Source organism: Sphaeramia orbicularis, chromosome 3, assembly GCF_902148855.1.
Source record: "Sphaeramia orbicularis chromosome 3, fSphaOr1.1, whole genome shotgun sequence".
Taxonomy (NCBI): Eukaryota; Metazoa; Chordata; class Actinopteri; order Kurtiformes; family Apogonidae; genus Sphaeramia; species Sphaeramia orbicularis.
The window spans coordinates 7,508,044-7,530,633 of NC_043959.1; the positions used below are offsets into that span (position 1 = coordinate 7,508,044).

Below are 22,590 nucleotides of genomic sequence, written 5' to 3' on the forward strand. Positions count from 1 at the left end.
CAACATGTGTATTTAATACTGTATGTTTGAACTTTATGACAATATTTTTAGAGGCCTATATATAATAAGCACTGTCACTGTTTAATGTATAGGCTTGTGAGACTTTTTTTAGCATCATGATCAGAAAAAAATTCCATCATGACCTTTAGGCATATTAAAATTCAAGAGGTCTGAGAGGACATGAGACTTCTACATTTACTTTTACTAAATTTACTCTGTAATGGAGATTTAGTTTCATCACAGGTAGGGGATTAAATATGGGATTAACTGCTGTAATTACTGATCACGTTCTAGTCAGGTTCATCCATCTTTATATTTACTATCCCTTGGTTTGGACTTACAAGAGAGAGCTGCAAAGGTGGCTTACTCTCAAATTCTTGTGTTTTCCTCCCTGACTGCAGCTACTGCAGTTTTATGTTATTAGATTAGATTAGATTAGATTAAGCGTTATTGATCCTTTGGGCAGAGCCGTCAGGAAACTGAAGTTCCTATAACAGCACAACACCAGATAAACACGCAAGAAATACTACAAGAAAATAGCAAAAAAATAACTCAAAAAAAGAAAAGCAGTATTGAAAAAGCAGGCACATTGTAAAGTACAAGTAGCAAGGTGGTGGTAATAATAATAATAATAATAATAATAATAATAATGATAATAAATATTAGAGATCGACCGATATGGGTTTTTCAGGGCAGATACCGATTATTAGTAGTTAGAGGAGGCCGATAACCGATATTTGGAGCCGATATTCATTTGCAGTAGAAGCGTAAAAATTGGCGTGACAAATTTTGAATAATGCAAACACTGAACTTCGTTTAAATGCTTAAAGCATGTTTATTTAATCAAACAAATAGAAAATAATAGCTCCAGAAGTGCATGGATTTCCTAGACTCAGAAGCATCTCTTATAAAGTTGAATAAAAGCTTAAATAAATATCTCCCTTAAATTTTTTCACAGTAAATAAAGTAAAATTTAAATATAACTATAATGACTTATCTTTGTTTTAAGTTCAAACACAACAAAAATACAGGGAGACTCTTGTAAACTCTTGGGCCACATGCTGACATATGCTCAACTCATCATGCTTCATTTATTACAGCATTTGGGAAGCCTTAAGTTGATTTCATTATTAAATTTTATATTTTACCATGTGATAGCAGGGACCCTGTCATTCAAAACTATGTTGCTACATTAGTAATGATTAATATGACAAAAGCTACATAAGAAAATATAATAGTTGCTATGAGTGCAATTAAACTCCTGACAGAACACAAACAGCCTTTAGGGCTTTAATGAGCCCACACAGGATTTAAAATGTTCCATCATGTTCAGATAAATCACCTCTGAATTTTACTCTCTCTCATCTTCACTTTAATTTTCAGATCATAGGACTAGAAAGCTCACAGCAACATTAGTAGTTGTGAGTTGTAGAGTTCTTCATGTGACTTTAACGCAAACACACACTATTACATTACATACCAACACAGTCTCACCCCAAATAGTCAGAAATCGACGCATATGGTCAGAGCCCCATAGCGGCACTATTTGACGCAGGGGGTACACACCACAGAGAGGCGAAGTTTTCTCGTGTGAGAAGCTCCGGAGAGAAAACACGTGTCAAAGGTGAACGCAGACAACTCTTCTGAAACTGTAATAAACATCCCTGTGCTCTACATCTCACTACTAATGTTTCAGAAGAACGTCAGAGCAGAGTAAACATTAGCGGCAGCTCTGCTAACTCATATTACCTCCTGACATGTCTGTGAATTAGACTGCTGATTATATGGAGATGGAAACAGTCTGTGATAGAAAAGCATGTGTGTGGGATTAAGAGAGAGCGCCTAAAAAACTCAGTTCACTTGTTTTAAGGAAGCACGCTAAGGTGGAGTCTGATGAGCTTTTACCAGAACATTAGTTCATCAATCTGGCTCTAAACGCTCTATGTATTAGTAATGGAGAAAAATGTATGTAGAACACAGTCTCATCCCAAGTCAGTCCCAGTCTGTGTGTGTGTGAGGACAGCTTCAGCATCAACCAATCAGAGGGCGCGGGGTGGATAGTGCAGGAGAGAGCGAGAGAGAGAGAGAGAGAGAGAGAGAGAGAGAGAGAGGGAGAGAGAGAGAGACAGACAGAGAGAGACAGACAGACAGACAGACAGACAGAGAGAGAGAGAGAGAGAGAGAGAGAGAGAGAGAGAGAGAGAGAGAGAGAGAGAGGGGCGCGGCTGCATCTGAGCTGAAATAACCCAGTTTTAAATTGATTTCTTAATATCGGCCCGTCGGATTAAAAAAAGACCGATATACATCAAATTTCCAAATATTGGCGCCGATAATCGGGCCGGCTGATAATCAGTCAACCTTTAATAAATATCTAATTATGTTGTGTGTGTGTGTACATACATATATTTATATATATATATATATATATATATATATATATATGTGTGTGTATATATATATATATATATATATATATGTGTGTATATATATATATATATATATATATATATATATATATATATACACATACATATAGTTTAATAATCACAGGATAAAAGTTATAATAAGGTAAAAACAGTAATAGTAGTCAAAATGATAAATAATAATGCTAATAATGCTGATAATAATAATAAGCAGCTGTAAGAAAACTAAATAAATACATACTACCAATGCAGTATTCTGGAACTAAAGCAACTTCACATTAATTATAAAACTACCAAAATATAGGAATTATTGATTAACTTAAGAGATTAGTTAAAGTGTATCCTTCCATGTAATTACTGTCAGTAGTGTCTAGTGAATTAAAGGAAAAAATAAGTAAGTAGAACACACCTGCAGTGCGTCAGCCTGCTGAGTACTTATGCGGATCTTGGGAATGCGAGGGTCCCAGGGTATGGCCAGGATTCGCTGGGAGTTTCTGCTCTGGGACTGAGTGGCCTCTCTGGGTGGAAACGTTACCACATAGTCCCTCCAGTTCCTCTGTAGGATTCCCACCACATAGCCTGCAGGTTTTATCAGAGCAAGGGAGAGACATTTCAGTTATAATATATCATGTAGAGCAGGGGTGTCAAACATGTGGCCCACAGGCCAAAACCAGCCCCCAAAGGTTCCAACTGGCCCACAGAATGGAGTTGAAAGTGCAAAAATTACACTGAAGATGTTAATAGTCAAGGGTGTTGAATTTGTTGTAGTTCAGGGGTCACATACAGACCTCAAGTAAAATAACAGCATAATATCCTATACATAATGACACCAAATTTTCTTTTTGATTTAATATGAAAAAAAAAATTATAAAAATTACATTATGCCTATAAATACTGACAAATCCAAATTTTTTTCTTTGAGTACAACAAATAACATGAAATCATAAAAATATTTACATTAACAAACTGTCCTTCAACAATAAAATGTGAATAAGCTGAACAAATATGAACCTGAAATGTCTGAAAAAATAAAGTGCAATTTTAACAACATTCTGCCTGTTAGTAAATGTTTTGTGCCTTTGTAGATCTGATTCATCATGCATATGTATAAATGATAAGGTGAGGCATAATATTATTAAAATTACACTTATTTTTCTATAGAAATATTTTTCAAGGTTATTCACACCTTTTTTATTTGGATAGTTTGTAAAATATGAATATTTTCATAATTAAATGTTATTTTTTGCACTGAGAATATTATCATGTTATCTTCTTTAAATTCTGACACTTCTGTGTTTTACCCAGTTAATGTAATGCACACCCACTGCAAAAGAAAAAAAGACTAATAAAAAAGAAACCTAAAATTCACCTGAACAGTTACTCATAGATAAGCTGTTAGAGCATTAGGTTTACAAAAAACATTTCACAAATCATATTCATGTGTTCATTCCTACATTTATCTGACAGATTGTGCTTAAGGTTCCTTCTTCTAAAGGCTAAAAACCTTCATGATTCATACACTCAAGCCACCTGCGTAAACCTGCTTCTGTAACTGTTCAGAGCTCAGTTTGAGAGGAGGGCTGTTTTATCAGACCTCCTGCTATTTTAGTTGAAGATCCCTCAGGTAGAGAACACATCTGTCATCTATAACAAAAAAAAAAAAGGTCAATTTGTACTATTATTGTTAATGAAAACTAATGAATAACAAAGACTAGGTGTAAAAACATTTTTTTGAACTGAAAAAAAGAAATTTGAAGTGTTACAAAAAACAATAACTAATTAAATAACTAATTGACAAAACATATTAACATAAATCCAAATTATAGAGAAAATGTTTTTAGTAAGTCTAGTGAACACAAACATATGAGCCTATATACTAGTGAATATAAAATCATCAGCAGATGTCAGTGGATCACACATCTGTGTTTTTAATCCATTCATAACATTGTGTGAGTGAATTACTTTGAATATGCTTATGTGTCAGATATCAGTATATGCCTCTTAGTGGAGGGTGATAAAAGGAGGATTATGCAAATGTACCATAAGGGATAATACCACAAATTTAATAGTTCTTTTGAAAAACTTTCACCAGAAAACCTAACCAATTTTACCTTCAACAGAAACTGTTGAAAACCCAGCAAAAAATAAATACTAACACCAAAAATAAACCAAAACAAGCAAAGCCCCCCCCCCCCCCACCCAATCACCACCATCACTAATCATTTCTTTCTTGTGGCAGTATCAACATTTCCTGAAAATTTCATGAAAATCAGTCCATAACTTTTTGAGTTATCTTGCTAACAAACAAACACGCAAACACGCACTCACACAAACACATAAAGCAAAGTGATCACAATACCTCCTGGCGGAGGTAACAAAGCATTAAAAAAATAAACTGTATTGACAAATCCACAAACTAGTTATAACTAAACTGAGAGTCAAAACATAAAGTCAAAATACAATAAAAATTAAAACTTATGAAAATCACAAAACTATTATAAATTTAGTTGATGGTGACACCATTCAGTAGAGCAGTACTTCTCAAACTTTTTACAGTGGAGTACCCCCTGAAATATATGTGTTTAGCCAAGTACCCCCAATTCTTGCTTCAGCATTACTGATTGAAAAAATTAGGCAAAACTTGTTCCTGTGTCAGGGGTATCTGTTTTTATTTTCAAAACTTTGTAAACAAGCAACATACATTCTGTAATATATTAAAAATAACTATCTTTTTGACTAATTTAGTGTGCAAAACATAAAGTGAAAGGTGGCCTTTTTAATAGTTAAAGCTGCATATGACTTTCTCCAGCTTTTCATCAAATCTGTAAAACGCGAGTCATAGCCTAAGTATCACAAATCTGTGAGTCTTTCCGTGATTACACACGCAGCCGCAGTCTGACTGCAGCAGCTGCAGTCTGGCTGCAGTAGCGACAAACACAGAAATGGCTTCATTGCTTCCTGCAATGCTTCTTGCAAATGACAGTTTGGTTTCGGTTTGGTATGTAAACAAAGGACTGCTTCTGATGGAGTACACTTAATAGTTGTTCACTGTGAGGGAAGGGATTCAGGCCCGTAATCACAGAAAGACTAATGGATTCATGATACTTAGGCTATGACTTGGGTTTTACAGATTTGATGAAAAATTGGTGATGAAAGTCATATGCAGCTTTATGAAAAATAAATGAATTGATCATTAATTAATAAATGAACCTTCCATCAACCAAAAATAATTACTTAATTAAATAAACTCATCTTTATCTATAAAATAGAAAAGTTCTTAAAATGTTACCAAAGCCTGAACAAGAAGACTGACAATAAAACTATTATATGAATGTATTTATTGTGTTTTATATTTCAGCATTAATTCTCATTATTTATGTTATATTCAGTTCATCATGACTTATTTAAAGTATTTTTCCCAAAAAATTTCAAGTACCCTCTGGGCTCCTTCCAAGTACCCCATGTACATGTACCCCCATTCGAGAAAGACTGCAATAGAACACCTTAAGAGGCATAAGACTCTTAGTATAAGATTATCTAATCATATTAAACCATACTTAAACCTAAAAATTGGCCATTGTAATCTGAGAATTAATGGAGAGCAGATGTGACGTCCCCGATGATGCTAATGAGTCTGTCCCACCTGTAGGCATGGGTTTGCTCTTCTCGTCCTCTCCAGTCTTCTCGTCTCCCTGTCTTTCTGTCAGGGACGTGACCTTCCCTCTCCACTCACTCTTTGGTAACAGCTCCACCACAACCACATCGCCGTGCACTGCTCTGTTACGATTCTTACCACCGTAAACTAATACATCCCTGCTGAGGTCTGCAACTGTGAAAAGACAAGACAGAAGAGGGGAGACAGTGGAGAATAGATCACAAATAAAGACAAAGTACTGTGAGTTCATGTGTTTGATCCACAGAGCTGCTGTGAACGTACCTGTGTTCTTGTTAGAGGATGCTTGTGTTGTGATTAAAGCCTCCTGCTGAGCTCGATGCTTGTTGACGTTCAGAACACCCTGTTGAAAAAAGCAAAAACAACTAAAAAAAAAATAACAATGTCTAGGCAGTATATAACATCTTATTTTACTTTTACTTGTAATGTGTGGCCATACAGATGTTCAGGTAAATGTAGTCAAACACCAACAGAAATAAAAAATGTGCTAAATGTAAAAACCAACAAGAGAGGAGGACATCTGCACACTTAATTTCCTGTACACCAGTTTTATTACCCATCAAAGCTCATATTAGTGATTCCCAAATGGTGCCCAGGTGTGTTGTGCATTTGAGAAAACTAAACATAATTATGATGGCAAAACACAACCATACAAAAACATATGAATTAGGTCCAAACGTGAGAAATGTGGGTAGATTTTCAGTTTTCTGAGGTTATATTAATGCAATAAAAACTCAATTGATTGTCTTTACTGGATTTAGGTGTCATTTACCAATAAGAGGCTTCTATTCTCTGCTTTTACTGTAGGAGTTTTAGACGTTGTGGCGCATTCAGGTGCACCTCATAGCTTCTGGAACTTGAACAGTCACAACATTTAAAATAAAAAAGGTTTTTTAAATTTTTTCTCACTTTCCTTTGTTAAAATTAATGGGCCGACATCTGCCATTCCTCTTTCTTATTTCACTGCCAACATCTTCAGTATTCTTCTGGGTTTTCAGAAGGATTAGGTGTTGTCTGGTTAAAGCATGTTCCTTTAGTTTGTGGAAAAAACATACTGTAAGGAGCAGGGGGTTTGGGGGTCTTCACATATGAAATGATTTTCAGAACCCCCCCACCACCACCAAATTTCACATAATTCTGGGCAATGATTATACCATACCGATCCACATAAAGTTGATAAAAACACATACATACATAAAGTGAGGGTTAGGCAAAATAAGTCTTAACTTCAGCCACATTTGTATATGGAACAATAGATATGTTGTTTTTGTTTGTTGTTTAAATTAACGACCGAATAAACTACTACTACTATTTATGACAGCCTCCACATTCATTTCACATTAATTTGCAAGCTTTAACTTTTCACAGTTGCTAAAACTATTGAAATATCTCCTTCATTTCTACATAGAGATATATAAACATTCTAGCAAAATATTTAGCAAAATATTTTCAGTAATATCATTGTACAACAGGTCACAGACCATTTTCAACTTCTTTTACTGTAGGATTTTTAAATAATTAAAAATACTAAAGCCATTTTACACACATTATGGACATTAAATAATATGCTTGGCTACTTTTTCATCTAATAGTCTCATTGAAAGATAATTTCACACATGTTTGTACACACTCATCCCAATACAGAGGCAAATGGAAAAAAAAAAAATCTCATTCCACCAGCTGACAGATGGAGAGAATTATTAGATGTTATTTGAGGACATGAATACAGGTGTGCCTTGAGAAGTCTGAAAACCTGGCTTCAATAATAAATCCAGTAGTGATAAAGGAAAAGATTTAATATCTTTCTAGTGTCACAGTTAACTGAGTGATCAACACATTTTTGCAGTTTCAACAAGGATAATATCCATTTACAGAGAAAAGGGGCCTTCAATATCTCTCATGTTTTTAGTCAGTCTGCACTGTTGTCTTCATACAGCATCAGATGAAAACTATTATGTGTTATCTACCTTCAATCTCAATAGTTTTCTATGGTGAGGAGAGTTTATCACAAACATCTCACACATTACATCTTCATATTGCTGATGCTGTTCTCTTCATAAACACGTTTCCATGATTCATTTCTGTCTATCATAAATATTTAACTGCAGACTCCAGATGTACCAGTCAAACTGAACTTTATGTCTGTGTTTTTCCATAGTTGTGTTATTGTTTTCAGATGTATTGTCTGTCTTTTAAATCAGTCTGGATTCGCAACTGTATTGCCACCATAAATTCTGACAAAAGCAGACAGGAGTCTTTTTCAGTGGTATTACCTGCTGGGGCATAAATTCCTGGAGATACGGGGTTTTCCAAAACATTTCAAGATATATATTGTGTTTCTTTCCCTCCTTTTAGTTTAATAACAGGTTCTCTAACTAAAGACTTACACGACACAAACCAGACAGGTGGATTTGTACGGTACCTGAATGTATCTTCCAGACTTGATCCCAGCTTCCAGGATTTCAGAAGGTAGATGCTCTGTGTACTCCTTCTCTGTACCCTCGCTCTCTTTCTCTTCGAGTGCCTGGGAAATGGAGTTGTACAGCTCATGGGCTGCATGCAGTTCCATCCAGAAGTTAGACAAATAATCCTGAAAAAGAATAGAAACATGGACAGAAAACTTGAGCAACAAATATTCCATAAATGGCATCCATTACGTGTTATTTTAGCATTCATGGTAATACACTGTACTCCTGACTGTTCACTCTTTTACCCAACCTGCTGAAGTATTAAAGAGTTTACTGCGTTACCATCTTTTCCTGTTATTCTTACAGCCCATGAGTGTTTAACCATGTTGTAATTTTTCTTCTACAGCAGGGGTGTAAAACATGTAGGCCATAGGCCAAAACTGGCACGCCAAAAGTTCCAATCTGGCCCCCGGGATGAATTTACAAGGTGCAAAAACCACACTGAAGATATTAACAGTCAAGGGTTGTCAAAGTCGTTTTAGCTCAGGTTCCACATTCAGACAAATAAGACCTCAAGTAAAATAATAGCATAACAACCTATAAATAATGACTCCAAATTTTCTTGGTTTAATGTGAAAAAAATATTACGTTACGCCTATAAATAACAACAACTCCTAAGTTTTCAGCTTTGTTTTAATGCATAAAAATAACGCTAAATGAAATATGAAAATATTTATATGAACAAACTATTCTTTAACAGTAAAATGTGAATAACCTGAAAAATATGAACCTGAAATGTTTAAGGAAAATGAAGTCCAATTTTAACGATATTCTGACTGTTACTAAATGTTTTGTGCCTTTATAGATCTGATCTGTAATGCACAGGTATAAATGATAAATTGAGGTATAATATTGTTAAACTTGCACTTATTTTTCTTAAGAAATTTCACTTTTTTCAGATTATTCACATGCTTTTTGTTTGGATAGTTTTGTCACTGTATATTTTCATGATTGAATGTTATTTTTCTGCACTAAAACAAAGAGAAAAACTTAAAGTTGTCATTACTTATAAGCTATTATGCTTTTATTTCACTGGTTCTACCCATTGGAGATCAAATTGGGCTGAATGTGGCCCCAGAAAAAAATGAGTTTGACTTCCCTGTTCTACAGTACAGTGGTGGTACCTGTTCTCCTTACTCCTGCAGCTGTTCCTGTAGTACAGTATTTTTAAACTGTTATTAATGGTGTGCTGTGGAGTTTGAGACCTCTAGTGATCCTCTGAGGGGGTCCCTTGGCGGTTTTCTAGTGGAATGAGGGTGCACATGCATGTGGGTAACAATGCACAGTCGTACCATTGGAGACACACTATTCCACTCATCTACAGATGGTGGTGACATGACTAGTCCAGTGTCAACGTATTGAAGATGAATAAATGCAAGCTAGAAAACATGGGTGTAAACAATACTGCATTCTGAAAACTGTCCCAGGCTAAAGAAGTGCATTTGTCATCTTTGTTGAATGACATCTGTTAGAGAGAGTAGATTTGTTGGCCCCAAAAAATCCCACTCAAATTTATCATGTTATCTCAAGAAAAGCTGTCATATACCTGGAGTCATTATGATCTCACTGGATTTAGACCTTCTAATAATTGTTCTGGTGGTTCATTTGAAAGTTTTTGAGATGTAAATAAGATTTTGGGGCTATTAGAAGGTTTTGATATCTGTTGTATCAGGCATTTATTGACAGGTGATTGACAGCTTCCACGTCTGCTGACTCAGACTTTTGGAGTGTCTAGCTACATTAGTATACATTCACTATCATACTCTCACTGCATAAGGGAAGTGGACGTAGCCACCATCATGTTGCCAACTGTTTTTTTGGTGTTCTATTGTGAAGTGATGTGACATTAATTATTCAAAAGGATGGAGCTGGGGAAGCTAAAGCTGGCTAATGCTACAGATAAATGGTAAACTGTATGAAGCATTTGCAAAATACAATTCTTTGAAGGTCTTCTATTTCTGTGATACAGTGGATACGCAGTTATGGGATAGACTATAAATTAGCAAGTGGTTAAAATTTCTAAGCAGCAAGCGTGGTCTGTGTTTTCAGAACGTTAGCTTTAGTTTGGTTTCACCTCCTGCTCTTCCTCACATACTCCCTTGCCAAACTATGGCCACTTTAGGACATAGTGTTTGAATAAATAAGTTTCCCTCCATTTTCTATTGCATTTGCACTTCTGGAACTCAGTGTTGAGTTCATTTACTCTGAAGAAAGAGCATAAGAACAAAGATGGGAGACTAGAAAAATGTTAAGTGTGGATCATTTGATGTGAAATTGAGAGGCTGATACAGTAAATGTTAGCTTACAAGAGCTAACATTTACAGTACAGACAGTATTAACATCCTGCATTTCCTCAACTTGATTTTAGTCATTCTGTTTAGATTCCAACTTAACATGGATGCTAAACTCAGTGACGTGTTCACATGCCCCAAAATATGTAATCAGAACCTTTCTTGACATAGCAGTTCTAATTAAACAAATTTTGTGCAACTTTATTGATCAAATTCTATTAATTAAATACCATACAATAACTGAAATATTAAAAATTCACTGTAATTTTTATTTTAATTGATGGTTGTTGTGGATTCAATCTTCATTCACGCTTTCAAACGCTTTTTTGCATAGTGTGCTATTTGCAGTGTTTAACAAGATCTCTGATGGTCTGGCAGGATGCACTCTGCTAGAATGATTTCAGCTGCACAGTGGAAGGTGTGTTTTATCGTTTTGGAAGTCCTCCTCCCTGCATGAAAGAATAACAATCACCTCATCTGCAACTAATGACTGAAAATGAAAATTCTGACAAAGACACAATTTTTTTTATGTAGTGTTTTCTTCTATAGAAATTTTTATAACATAGGCACCTTAGAATGTCCATGTTTTGTCATGACTTTTCTCCAGTAAGTGTTAATGTGTCCTCTGTGTAGTTTCCTCAACAGAGCAGTTTATATTTCTACTACTTCTACTATGACTACTAATAATAGGTTTATTCCCAAAGAGGCTGAGAACCACTGATATTCAGCATTTCCATAATACATTATAAGTGTTAACAAATACAGTAGTTGAATGTTACTGCCCTCCTCCCAGAAAAAAAAACTGTTTATATGATTTCCATTGTCTATCGGTGATTCATCGTGGCTTCTCATCTGTTAAAACAGTCCACATCGCTCCACTGAGGCCTACTGTGGCAACTTCATCAAAACTTTACTTCAGCCATGAGAGTTTACTTTTTCTGTCAATTTCTTGCCTTAACTACTCCAATAGCATATTAGTTGTCAAACAGCTCAATGGAGCGATATGGTCGAATACAGCATCTACAGGGCAAGGCAATGCAACACAATTAGATGTTACAGTATTACTTCGGCACTGAGAAAAAAACATGTTCTCTGTATTATTACATGACTAAAATTAGAACATACGGGGCAATCAGTTTGGACAGGCACAAATTAAAAACACTGTTGGATGTTTCATGTCATTTTTCACCTATTAAATTAAACTTTTTAAAATAAGAACTTTAACTCTAAGTCTTTGAAAACACCCAGACTTTGAGCTTTAAGGGTGCTTGAGGCTGTTCACATCAATACTGTGTACTCATTTTGAAGAGTGCAGCAGGACATTTACAGGGCTACCACTTCTAGAAGTGTTCACTCAAAAAGGATGTAAACACTGCAATATTAAAGCTGAATGTTGGCCCTTTGGTAGCAGTAAAAGCAATAGTGTTACACTGGAGGATGGATTTATTTTAGCGCTACTTTCAGTAGTGCCTAGAAAAAAAAAAAAAAAATAGGACCAATGTCCCTGTATCTCCCCGGCATGTTCTATCAAGAATCAAAAGCAACTTGAATTTGTGAAGCTGTCAGGTTCTGTGGTCTTGATGCAGGAGATCAATCTCCCAAAAGAAGTGGGTGGTACTTTCACTGGAGGAGAACTCAACTAATTAAATGAAAGTCCATATATGACTTTCTATCAGTGCTCAATAGTAACTATACTGATATCTCGAACCATTTCCATATTATAAACCTATATAACATGGACCATTATAAGTAAAGGCACATTTTTAATATTTCAAAAGTTTGTCAAAAATTCAAAGATCAAAACTTTTCAAACCTGGGAACAAATTTTGTAGACATTGTCCCAAGTAAGCGACATATGGAATTTGAAATGAATCAGACCAGTAGTTTTGTCAGAGAAGATGTTTGAAGAAATTGCTAACAATGACAAAGATGCCGGACCCAGCGCCTTCACAATACCTCATGGCCCATCAGCCGATGAGATAAAAATGCGGAGATGCCTCTACAACCAGCACCGATCAACAATAATTTCGTTACCAGGAGAAAAAAAAGTATGCTGATTCCAAATGACAACAGAATTTCTCCAGTACAAGTTAATATATAGCCATTAGCTGCATTTCACAAGAGGTTTTATTTCTATAAATTCTAGGTGATCAAAATGACTTTCATTATCTAAAAGAAAAATTGCATGCAGTCCAAAGTGATGGAATTTTCACTGGATCCCAGATCGGAGAACTCATTTATGATCCTGTATTCCCTTTGAAGCTCAGCTCTCTTGAATTAGCATCTTGGGATAAATTTGTGAAAGTGAAGCAACATTTTCTGGGTAACACGGAGAACCTAGGCTTGTGCTAGCCTATCGCCACATCGCCATTGGCAATGCATTTTCCTGGTTGGTGAAATTGTTTTCAACCTGTGTAGCCACAGTGGCAAAGGTCTTTTACCACTTATGGCAGCGTGACATTCACAGTTAAGTGCAGCAGATACACTGTGGAGGAGTAATGTCAGCAGTGTGGAGATTTTCCAAAATAAATGACGGTGATAAAAGTAACGCTGACTGCAAGTAACGTTAAAGACACAGACAGATATGGACGCAGCGTTCTGTCCGTCCTCTGTGTACATTCCATCTGATTTCCAGGCGCTGGCGGATGTATAGCCAGACAGAGAATACCACCGGGGGTATGGTGCGGACTGCTGCCAGTGGAAGTGAAAATGAAACTAATCGCTCATTTCTCTTTTCTCTACCTGCTGAAGCTTCGCTTTTAAACCTTACCAGCAAAAATGCTGCAATATTAGTATCACATTAGTGTTGCCTCTGCCATCTCCATGTTTGTTATTACTGACTTTCTTCTTCTTCTCAAAAAACCTTACTCTTCTTCAAGGTATTTGTCCAGTATGGTTAATTGAGAGCTGCACCCCCTGGTGGATTAATTGAGAAACGCTCATTCCACTCGTAAATTTATTTTATATTGAATCTCATGAACATCAGTGGTCAGAATAATTGTATTTATAAGTCTATCATTTATTGTTTTGTTATACATTAGATTAGAAATAAAAATAGTTTAGATAAAAATGTTGACTAAAGTTAATTTTTTATGATTTTTTTGTATGAAACTGAAGCCAGATTGAACATATTTTTAAGCTCAAAATGCACCAGAATGCAGGAAAAAGACTTCATTTTTCCCAAAATTTCCCGGGGGAGCTATGCTCGTTGCCGCGGTCCGCTATGCGCCCCACTGCAGGGACCCAGACTGGCTGTGGCTTTTTGTGGCTACACTCATTTCTACTAATGTAGCCACAGTGGCTGTATCTTTCATTTTCCTAGCGCAAGCACAGAGAACCAAATGATAATCAACTAGCTGAGAACATGATGTTGATTGTTAATTGCTAATGTTAATTTTGGGTCATTTTTTTAATATTTGAAAGTAGCCATACTAATATAGTACCATACAACATATACTCCTTTTCACAACCATTGATAATGACACCTGTTAGTCACATACAGGGTGGGTGAAAAGTAACTAGGCATTAGAAATGGCTCATAGAATTTTTAGTATCACTGAAGTCATGACAACAACATTTTTTGAACAAACAACACTAATGGGGACTGTTGTGCTTGCGCTAGGAAAAAAAAAGATAGAGAGGCAACACTAAAGTGATACTAATATTGCAGCATTTTTGCTGGTAAGGTTTAAAAGCGAAGCTTCAGCAGGTAGAGAAAAGAGAAATGAGCGATTAGTTTCGTTTTCACTTCCACTGGCGGCGGTCCGCACCGCTCCGTATCCCCAGTGGTATTCTCTGTCTGGCTACGCATCCGCCAGCACCTGGAAATCAGATGGAATGTACGTAGGGGACAGACAGAACGCTGCGTCCGTATCTGTCTGTGTCTTTAACGTTACTTGCAGTCAGCGTTACTTTTATCACCATCATTTATTTTGAAAAATCTCCACACTGCTGACATTACTCCTCCACAGCGTATCTGCTGCACTTAACTGTGAATGTCACGCTGCCATAAGTGGTAAAATACCTTTGCCACTGTGGCTACACGGGTTGAAAACAACTTCGCCAACCAGGAAAATGCATCGCCAATGGTGATAAGGCGATAGGCTAGCGCAAGCCAAGGGACTTCTCATTTTATTATGTCTTATTCACAGATTCAGGAGGTTCCAAATGATATCCCAGACGACGTGCTTCAAAAGGTTGTTCATTCCATCCCTGGCTCTTTGTGGAAACTGGTTGACGCCACTGGTGCTTACGTTGAAATTAGATTTACTATCATTTTCCCATGTAATCAAGAACATGTATCACTTGTTTCAATAAATTTGTAATAGGAATATGGATTTTATTACCAATTTTTAATGCCTAGTTCCTTTTCACCTACCCTGTATTTAACCATTCCTACTTGTGTGAAAACACCTGGAAGTAGAAATCTGTGTCATGGTGTGCAAGTTTTACAGCTTGAAAACAAAGTCCAGAAAGTCCCACACCTTTGAGGAATAACTGATGTTTACATTTATAATAAGAATTATTTACCCTGACATGATCACATTTTTAGCCGTATCAACCAGTCCTAATAATCACACATTCAAGAACATTAACAGTTTATATTGTGCATATATAGTATTACAATTGTTTGTTTCTTTAAATGGGAGCTACAATTCATTGGCAGATTTCTCCTTTAACTTTAAGCCAAATCTGCTGAAGTGCAAAGCCAAAAGAGAAAAAGTATGCCTCTACTTGGTGATTTTTATCTCCAGACTTTTCTTGTTGATGTGTTTGTTTACCTGGACGGAGACGACATACACGCCAGAGCTGAGGCTGCTGAACTGAGCCACAGCGTCCTGATCCTCGGTGATCATCACAATATCCATCATTCCTGCCAGGTGGTTGTGATACCACACCGCAGCAGAGTACACGCACCTGGACACATTTATACACACACAAAGGTAATTCAGTGTTTCATCTAAAAGGTGCATCGACAGCTTGCCTGTTAAAATCTTTAAACCTGAACGTCTTCTGTTTACCTACTCTGTCATATAAATTAACGATACCTCTGACGCAGAATGATGGCTTCAAGTTAAAAGGAAAACAGTCATAAACTATTTATCAATCTGGTTGTAGCACATTTCATAGCTTTTGTTTATTCTTTAAAAAGTTTTGGAACTGTGGGAGAGCACATCACCACAAACCACTGCATTATGACTAAGGTTTAAACAAAACCCAGTGTTATGCAGCATTTTAACAATGCAGATTCGTCTCATTTATCTTTTTTTCTCCTCTGAAAGCATTTGCTAATGCACATAGATGGTAGGTGCTGATTGAACATTTTTTTTCTTTTATGCTTGTTTGTTAACGATCAACACACCACAGTGATCCATTTAAAAATATCTGGCTCCCATCCTGGTCACTGAATATACTGCCAAAACATTTTATTGAAATATTTGCTTTATAGCTCTGATTTTTTTCCAGACCAAAATCACATCACAGAAAAGAAATCTAGGAATCTGTGCAGTATTTTCACTGTACACTAGAGCTGTAAAATGTTGGAACAATCAGTTTTTTTTTTCTGAGATACTGATCACGATGCATACATTATGACCACTGACACATGAAATGGTCATAATTTTTCATTTTTGTCATAATGACATCTTTCCAAGGGTTGGATATATTAGGCAACAAGTGAAGGATTAGTTCTGGAGATTGATGTGTTGGAAACAGTAAAATGGACAAATGTAAGGATCTGATTGAGTTGTTCAACGGTCAAATTGTGACGTCTGAATGACTGGGTCTGCGGTAGTTCATACCTTACCAAAAGTGGTTTAAAGAGGTCATATTTTGCTAAACCCACTTTTATTAGTCTTTGGTACATTTATTTGTGTATTTGGACCCTAATTGTTGATACAGTTTGAATTTGAACCCTCCAGGTGCTGCAAAGCTATCTTTATACTCATTCTGGCAAAAATCAAGTGTTTCAATTCCTTCTTAATTTGTTATGTCTATAACTAGTTATGTCACGATATTTGTACATATAAGGTCAAGACTTCCGACGAACATTTCACCATAATCGTTAATCAGCTGCAGTGGTTGTAGTAAATATTGAAAATATGTCCAAACTTCGAGCCGATGACCTAAAATGTTCAGTTGTTGGTTGAATGGGACAGAGCAACACAGCAAACAACCTGGAAGGGGTGGGGCATGAAGTTGCTCATTTGCATTTAAAGGGCAGCGCTCAAAACAACCGTTCTGGTGTCATTACTCAGAAATAGGGTTGAAGATGGACCTGTGGAGTTGAATTAATGAAGAATTCAGACCATGGCATTTACAGTTTATGTAGACCACAGGGAAATGTTTTAAAATGCATAATCCCATTTAAAAAAAACAAAATATCACTCCTTTAAAGAAGTAACTGGACCTTGGTCACACTGAGGATCTATGGGATGTGCTGGACCATGGAGAACCCATGGAGGCCAGAATTTGCTGGATTTAAAGGATCTACTGCTACTGCTCTTGGTGCTACTCTCAATTCCATACTACGTTCAGAAGTTTTCTGAAATCAATGCCACAGGTTAAACCAGTTTTGGCAACAAAAGGGGGACTAAACAATATTGCGCAGCCACTAATAATGTTATAGTTGCACAGATACTCCACTGGGCTGAGATCCAGTTGTCCCTCTTTTTTTTTGTCACTTAAGTTTTTATTGAAATTCACACATTTTTGACAAAACAACAACAAAAAAAAAACGAAAAATGAACAAACCAACATTGCTTGGTCACATCACACATTCCTCAACACAGCCCTATCCGTTCTTTCCATCAGTCCCAGCTCTGCAAACAGTCCATTTATTCCACTTTTTGTCCATTTGTGCTTCTTGTTGTCGCAGTCTATGAGTGACCCTTTCCATTGTATATATTCCGTCAATAATTTCAATCCATTGGTCCTGTGTTGGTGCTTCTGTCCTTCCCCAGTTCCTTGTAATAGCTTTTTTTGCAAGTCACCACCAGTATCTTAACCAAGTATATGTTGTTTCCTATTACATTTCCATCAGATAAGTTACACAAATACAGAACATCCCAGCACATTGGAATGTCATACCCCATTATTTGTTTTAGTACTCCACAAACCATTTCCCAAAAACGAAATTTTATCACATTTCCAAAAAAACATGTGTGATCTACATCAAATTCTCCACATTCCCTCCAACATTTCTGCTGTCTGTTTAACTGCTTACTTTTCTTCTTAGGTGTGATAAAGAAAAGTACCAGATTTTTCCAGGAAAACTCCCTCCAGATCCATGAACTAGTGGATGTTTGGTGTATCTTCCACATATTAAACCAGTCAACATCTGTAATTTCCACATTGAGCTCCTTCTCCCATTTTTCTTTTATATAATTGGTTGAGTTTTTGTCATGTGAGTTGAAACCACGATAGATAGTTGAAATTATTCTTGATTTACTTTCCTTATATGCTTTGATAATGATTTGGATCACACTGTTCACTTCAATGGAGTGGTCAACCTAGATTTCCTTTCTGCAATAATCTCTTAGTTGGCGATATCTAAAAAAAAGTCATGTGTCCCCAGATCATATTTTTCTCGCAAATTCTGGAAACTCTCCAGCTGCCCTTGTCTTTCTAAAACACACCATGCTGTCACTCCTTTGACTGTCCACTGTTTAAATCTTTAATCATACTGAGCAGGCTTGAATTTGCTATAATAAGCTACCCATTTTAAACTTTTGGAATTATTGTAACATGTATACGTTTTTAATATTTTAATGTATGTCCTGTTATTGGGTCTATGTTTTTTCAAAATTTCTTGTATAGCTCTTTGTCGCCAATCATATTTTGAATCGGTTGTTGATCTATTTCTATTTCAATTTCTTTCCATTTAGCCTCATAACCAGGTTTGCACCAACAACAGATAGATCTCAGTTGGGCTGCATAGGAATATTCCTTTAATTTGGGTAAAGCCATTCCACCTTAATCTTTGGGCAGCTGGAGGGTTTCATATCTGATTCTTGGTTTTTTGCCCCCCCAAATGAACCTAGATATACAGGGTGGGGAAGCACAATTTACAATATTTTGAGGCAGGGATTGAAAGACAGTGTATGACCAATTAGTTTATTGAAAGTCATGAGAATTTATTTGCCACAAGAAAATTGACATAATAGAAAATGTTTTTATTCTATGTGTCCTCCTTCTTTCTCAATAACTGCCTTCACACGCTTCCTGAAACTTGCGCAAGTGTTCCTCAAATATTCGGGTGACAACTTCTCCCATTCTTCTTTAATAGTATCTTTCAGACTTTCTCGTAATAGTTTTGCTCATAGTCATTCTCTTCTTTACATTATAAACAGTCTTTATGGACACTCCAACTATTTTTGAAATCTCCTTTGGTGTGACGAGTGCATTCAGCAAATCACACACTCTTTGACGTTTGCTTTCCTGATTACTCATATGGGCAAAAGTTTCTGAAAAGGTATGGATAATAGTGTTAGGTATGATTATGGCATCAATATATGTTTGGTTTCAAAACAATTGACGTAGTGCCTGCTGAGAAAAAACAACTAAATGCTCATTGTAAATTTTGCTTCCCCACCCTGCAGTTCATATCCCATGATATGAACTGACTCTAAGGGACCTCTGCAGGTAATGACTGGAACAAGTATAGATGTCTGGGCAGCAGATTCATCCTGATTATCTCAATTCTTGAATTTAAATCTAGTGGCAGAGTTGACCATCTTTCTATATCTTTTTGTATATTTTGGTTTAATGTTTCATAATTTTCTTTATAAAGTTCTGACAGATTTTTGTGTAACTGACACACCCAAATATTTAATAGATTTCAGATTCCAGTTGAGTTTAAAGTTTTCCCAAATTACTTTTGCTGGTTTTAGGGCTGCACGATTAATCGATTTTAAATCGAAATCGGATTTTTTAATTAGGACGATTTTTAAAAACGGGAAATCGTAAAATCGATTTCATCTGTCTCGTGCCTGCGGGCCGCGCGCTTACGGGCTCCCGTAGGCTCCTCCTCCTCTCAGTGACAGATGTCTGTCACAGAAGTCCGTGTAATGACCGGACGTTAAATCTGTTAATGAGCCCGCAGTACTTATAGCAATGTAAGCCGTGGCTTCACGCACGGATCCCGCAACTGAAATAGAACTGCATGCGGATCACTCATCTTACGTTGTCCCGGATCCGTACCGTACTGTCTTCTTCCGAACTGGGTCCGGGTCTCGGGGTCATCAGCCTCAGCAGAGGAGCCCACACAGCCCTGTGCCCACACACATCCACCAGCTCCAGTGACAGAATCCCTCCAGCGTGTCCTGGGTCGGTCTGTTCCACGCACGGGTCCCCCAGTTTAAATAGAACCACATGTGGATCAGTCATAATAACGTGGTCCACGCACGCACGACTGATGCCTGTCACTGACTTACATTGGTATCACTTCTGTGGGCCCAGATACCCAGAGGAAAAAATAAAAAAATAAAAATAAATAAAATAAATAAATTATATATATATATATATATATATATATATATATATATATGTATATATATATATATATATATGTATATAAATTTAGTCCTCTTACTTGCTACATTTTTCATTCACAAATGTAAGTTCTGTAACACAAAACCAAATATTATTTATTTTTTGAAAGATGTTGAACTTTATTTAAAGCTGTTCGATAAATCTGGAAACAAAAAGGCTAGTATAAAAAAGGTATAAAAAACATAAGTATTTGCTCTGATTTGGACATTGTATTACAGTGTATTCCCCCTGGCAAACTTGTGTTATTTTCTTGTTGTATACATTGGGTGTATACTCTACTTCATTCAATAAAAATTTAATTAAGAACAAATAAACTTCTGTGGGTTCATCACGTGATACCATCACAGATTTGAGGTCAGAGCAGTGCCTTGCATTGTTGGCTGCTCACGAAAACGACATGCTGACTTCTGTTGTCTTTTGTAGTTTTACGCAAAAATCGAAATCAAAATCGAAAATCAAGTTTTTAGAGGAAAAAAAATCGGGATTTTTTTTTTTGCCAAAATCGTGCAGCCCTAGCTGGTTTATAATTAATTGTGAGGATTTGAGTCTTAGAAATATTTATTCTATATCCTGACAGATGACCATATGAATCAAAAAGTTTCATGAATATAGGGAGAGTTGTGTTTGGTTGTTTGAGGAAAGCTCATCAGCAAAAAGTCCAATTTTGTGTTCTAGCCCGTTTATTGTAACTCCTTTTATTTCTTTGTTTTGCCGAATTGCCTGAGCTAAGGGCTCGATACAGATAGCAAAGAGGGCAGGTGATAGGCAGCATCCCTGTCTGGTGGATCTTTGCAGCCGGATCTTATCAGTCAGACTTCCATTTATTTTTATTCCAGCTGTAGGTTCTTTGTATAATGTTTTCATTAACTGTATGGATTTTTTATTAAATACTAAACGCTCTAGTACTTTATGAAGAAAACTCCAATTCACACAATCAAATGCTTTTTCAGCATCTATGCTTACTAAGATAGTACTTTGCTTTTCTTTCTGTGCTTGTTCTATTATATGGAGTGTTCTCTGGATGTTGTCTTGGGTTTGACGTCCTTTTATAAAGCTTGTTTGATCTTCGTCTATGAGGTCTGACAAAAAGGTATTTAGTCTTTTGGTGATAATGGACGTATATATTTTGTAAACTATGTTCAATATTGAAATTGGCCTGTAACTTGCACATTCTTCTTTGTTTTTGTCTGGCTTTGGTATAACTGAAATTATTGCCTCTGCCCATGTTGGAGGGATTTTGTTTTCTTTGAGAGTCCAATTGAATGAGGCCTGGAGCACTGTGATCAGCTCATCCTTAAACGTTTTATACCATTCCGCAGGATATCCATCGCTACCTGGAGATTTATTATTTTTTAACAAATTTATTGCTTCTTTAATCTCTTCAATTGTGATGTCGGTTGCTAAGATATTGTTTTGAGAGGAACTAATTGATGGCATTTCCAGTTGGTTTAAAAAGTCTTCCATTACACCTTCATCTGCAGCTGGTGGTTGTGTATATAGTTTTTCACAGAATGTCTTGAATATTCTTTCTATATGTTCTGGGTCATAAGTGATCTTATTGGTTACCTGGTCTCTGATTTTATGTACAATATTTTCTGCCTGTTGCTTTTTAATATGTTTAGCTAATAATTTTGTAGATCTAGGGCCCATTTCATAATAACTCTGCTTTAGATACATTTTATTTCCATTTCACTTAATTGTATATCATTAATTTTGGTTTCAATATCCTGAATTTGCTGGTACACTCTCTGTTCCTAGAATTATGAATTCATAATTTGGTGTAGCTGTTCTAATTCCCTTAACCTTTCAGTGTATATCTTGAAAGTTGCTAATCTTGCTTTTTTTTAATGATGCTGTTTTAGCTACAAGTTTTCCTCGAACAACCGCTTTCAGACCATCCCAAACAATTGTTGGTTCAACTTCTCCATTATTACTCTCATCTACATATTGTCTAAATTCCTTTTTCATGTCTTTAACTATTTCCTTATTGTTTAGAATTCCTACATTAAGCCTCCAGATTGTTTTTTTCCTACCATTTAAGTGGATCTGTAGATAACCTGCATTATGGTCTGATAAATCTGCTCCCTTAATTGTGCATTCTTCTACTCTATATCTGTCTTCCTTATTTATAAAAACAATAATCAATCCTTGAGTAGACCCTGTGAGTTACTGAGTAACGAGTA

At 36.2% G+C, this 22,590-nt stretch overlaps 1 protein-coding gene across 2 annotated transcripts in view; it reads right to left on the reverse strand.

The window, feature by feature from the left end:
- dis3l (DIS3 like exosome 3'-5' exoribonuclease) overlaps window positions 1-22,590 on the reverse strand; it is a 43,336-nt gene that overhangs the window by 12,742 nt on the left and 8,004 nt on the right. The window contains exons 4-8 of one of the 2 annotated variants that reach the window (XM_030161667.1): window positions 15,637-15,772; window positions 8,519-8,686; window positions 6,361-6,439; window positions 6,067-6,252; window positions 2,833-3,002 (exon numbers count right to left, since the gene is read on the reverse strand). In XM_030161667.1, coding sequence (XP_030017527.1) covers window positions 2,833-3,002; window positions 6,067-6,252; window positions 6,361-6,439; window positions 8,519-8,686; window positions 15,637-15,772 — 739 coding nt within the window. The remainder of the gene's footprint in view (window positions 1-2,832; window positions 3,003-6,066; window positions 6,253-6,360; window positions 6,440-8,518; window positions 8,687-15,636; window positions 15,773-22,590) is intronic. The other variant, XM_030161674.1, reaches the window with a different exon arrangement.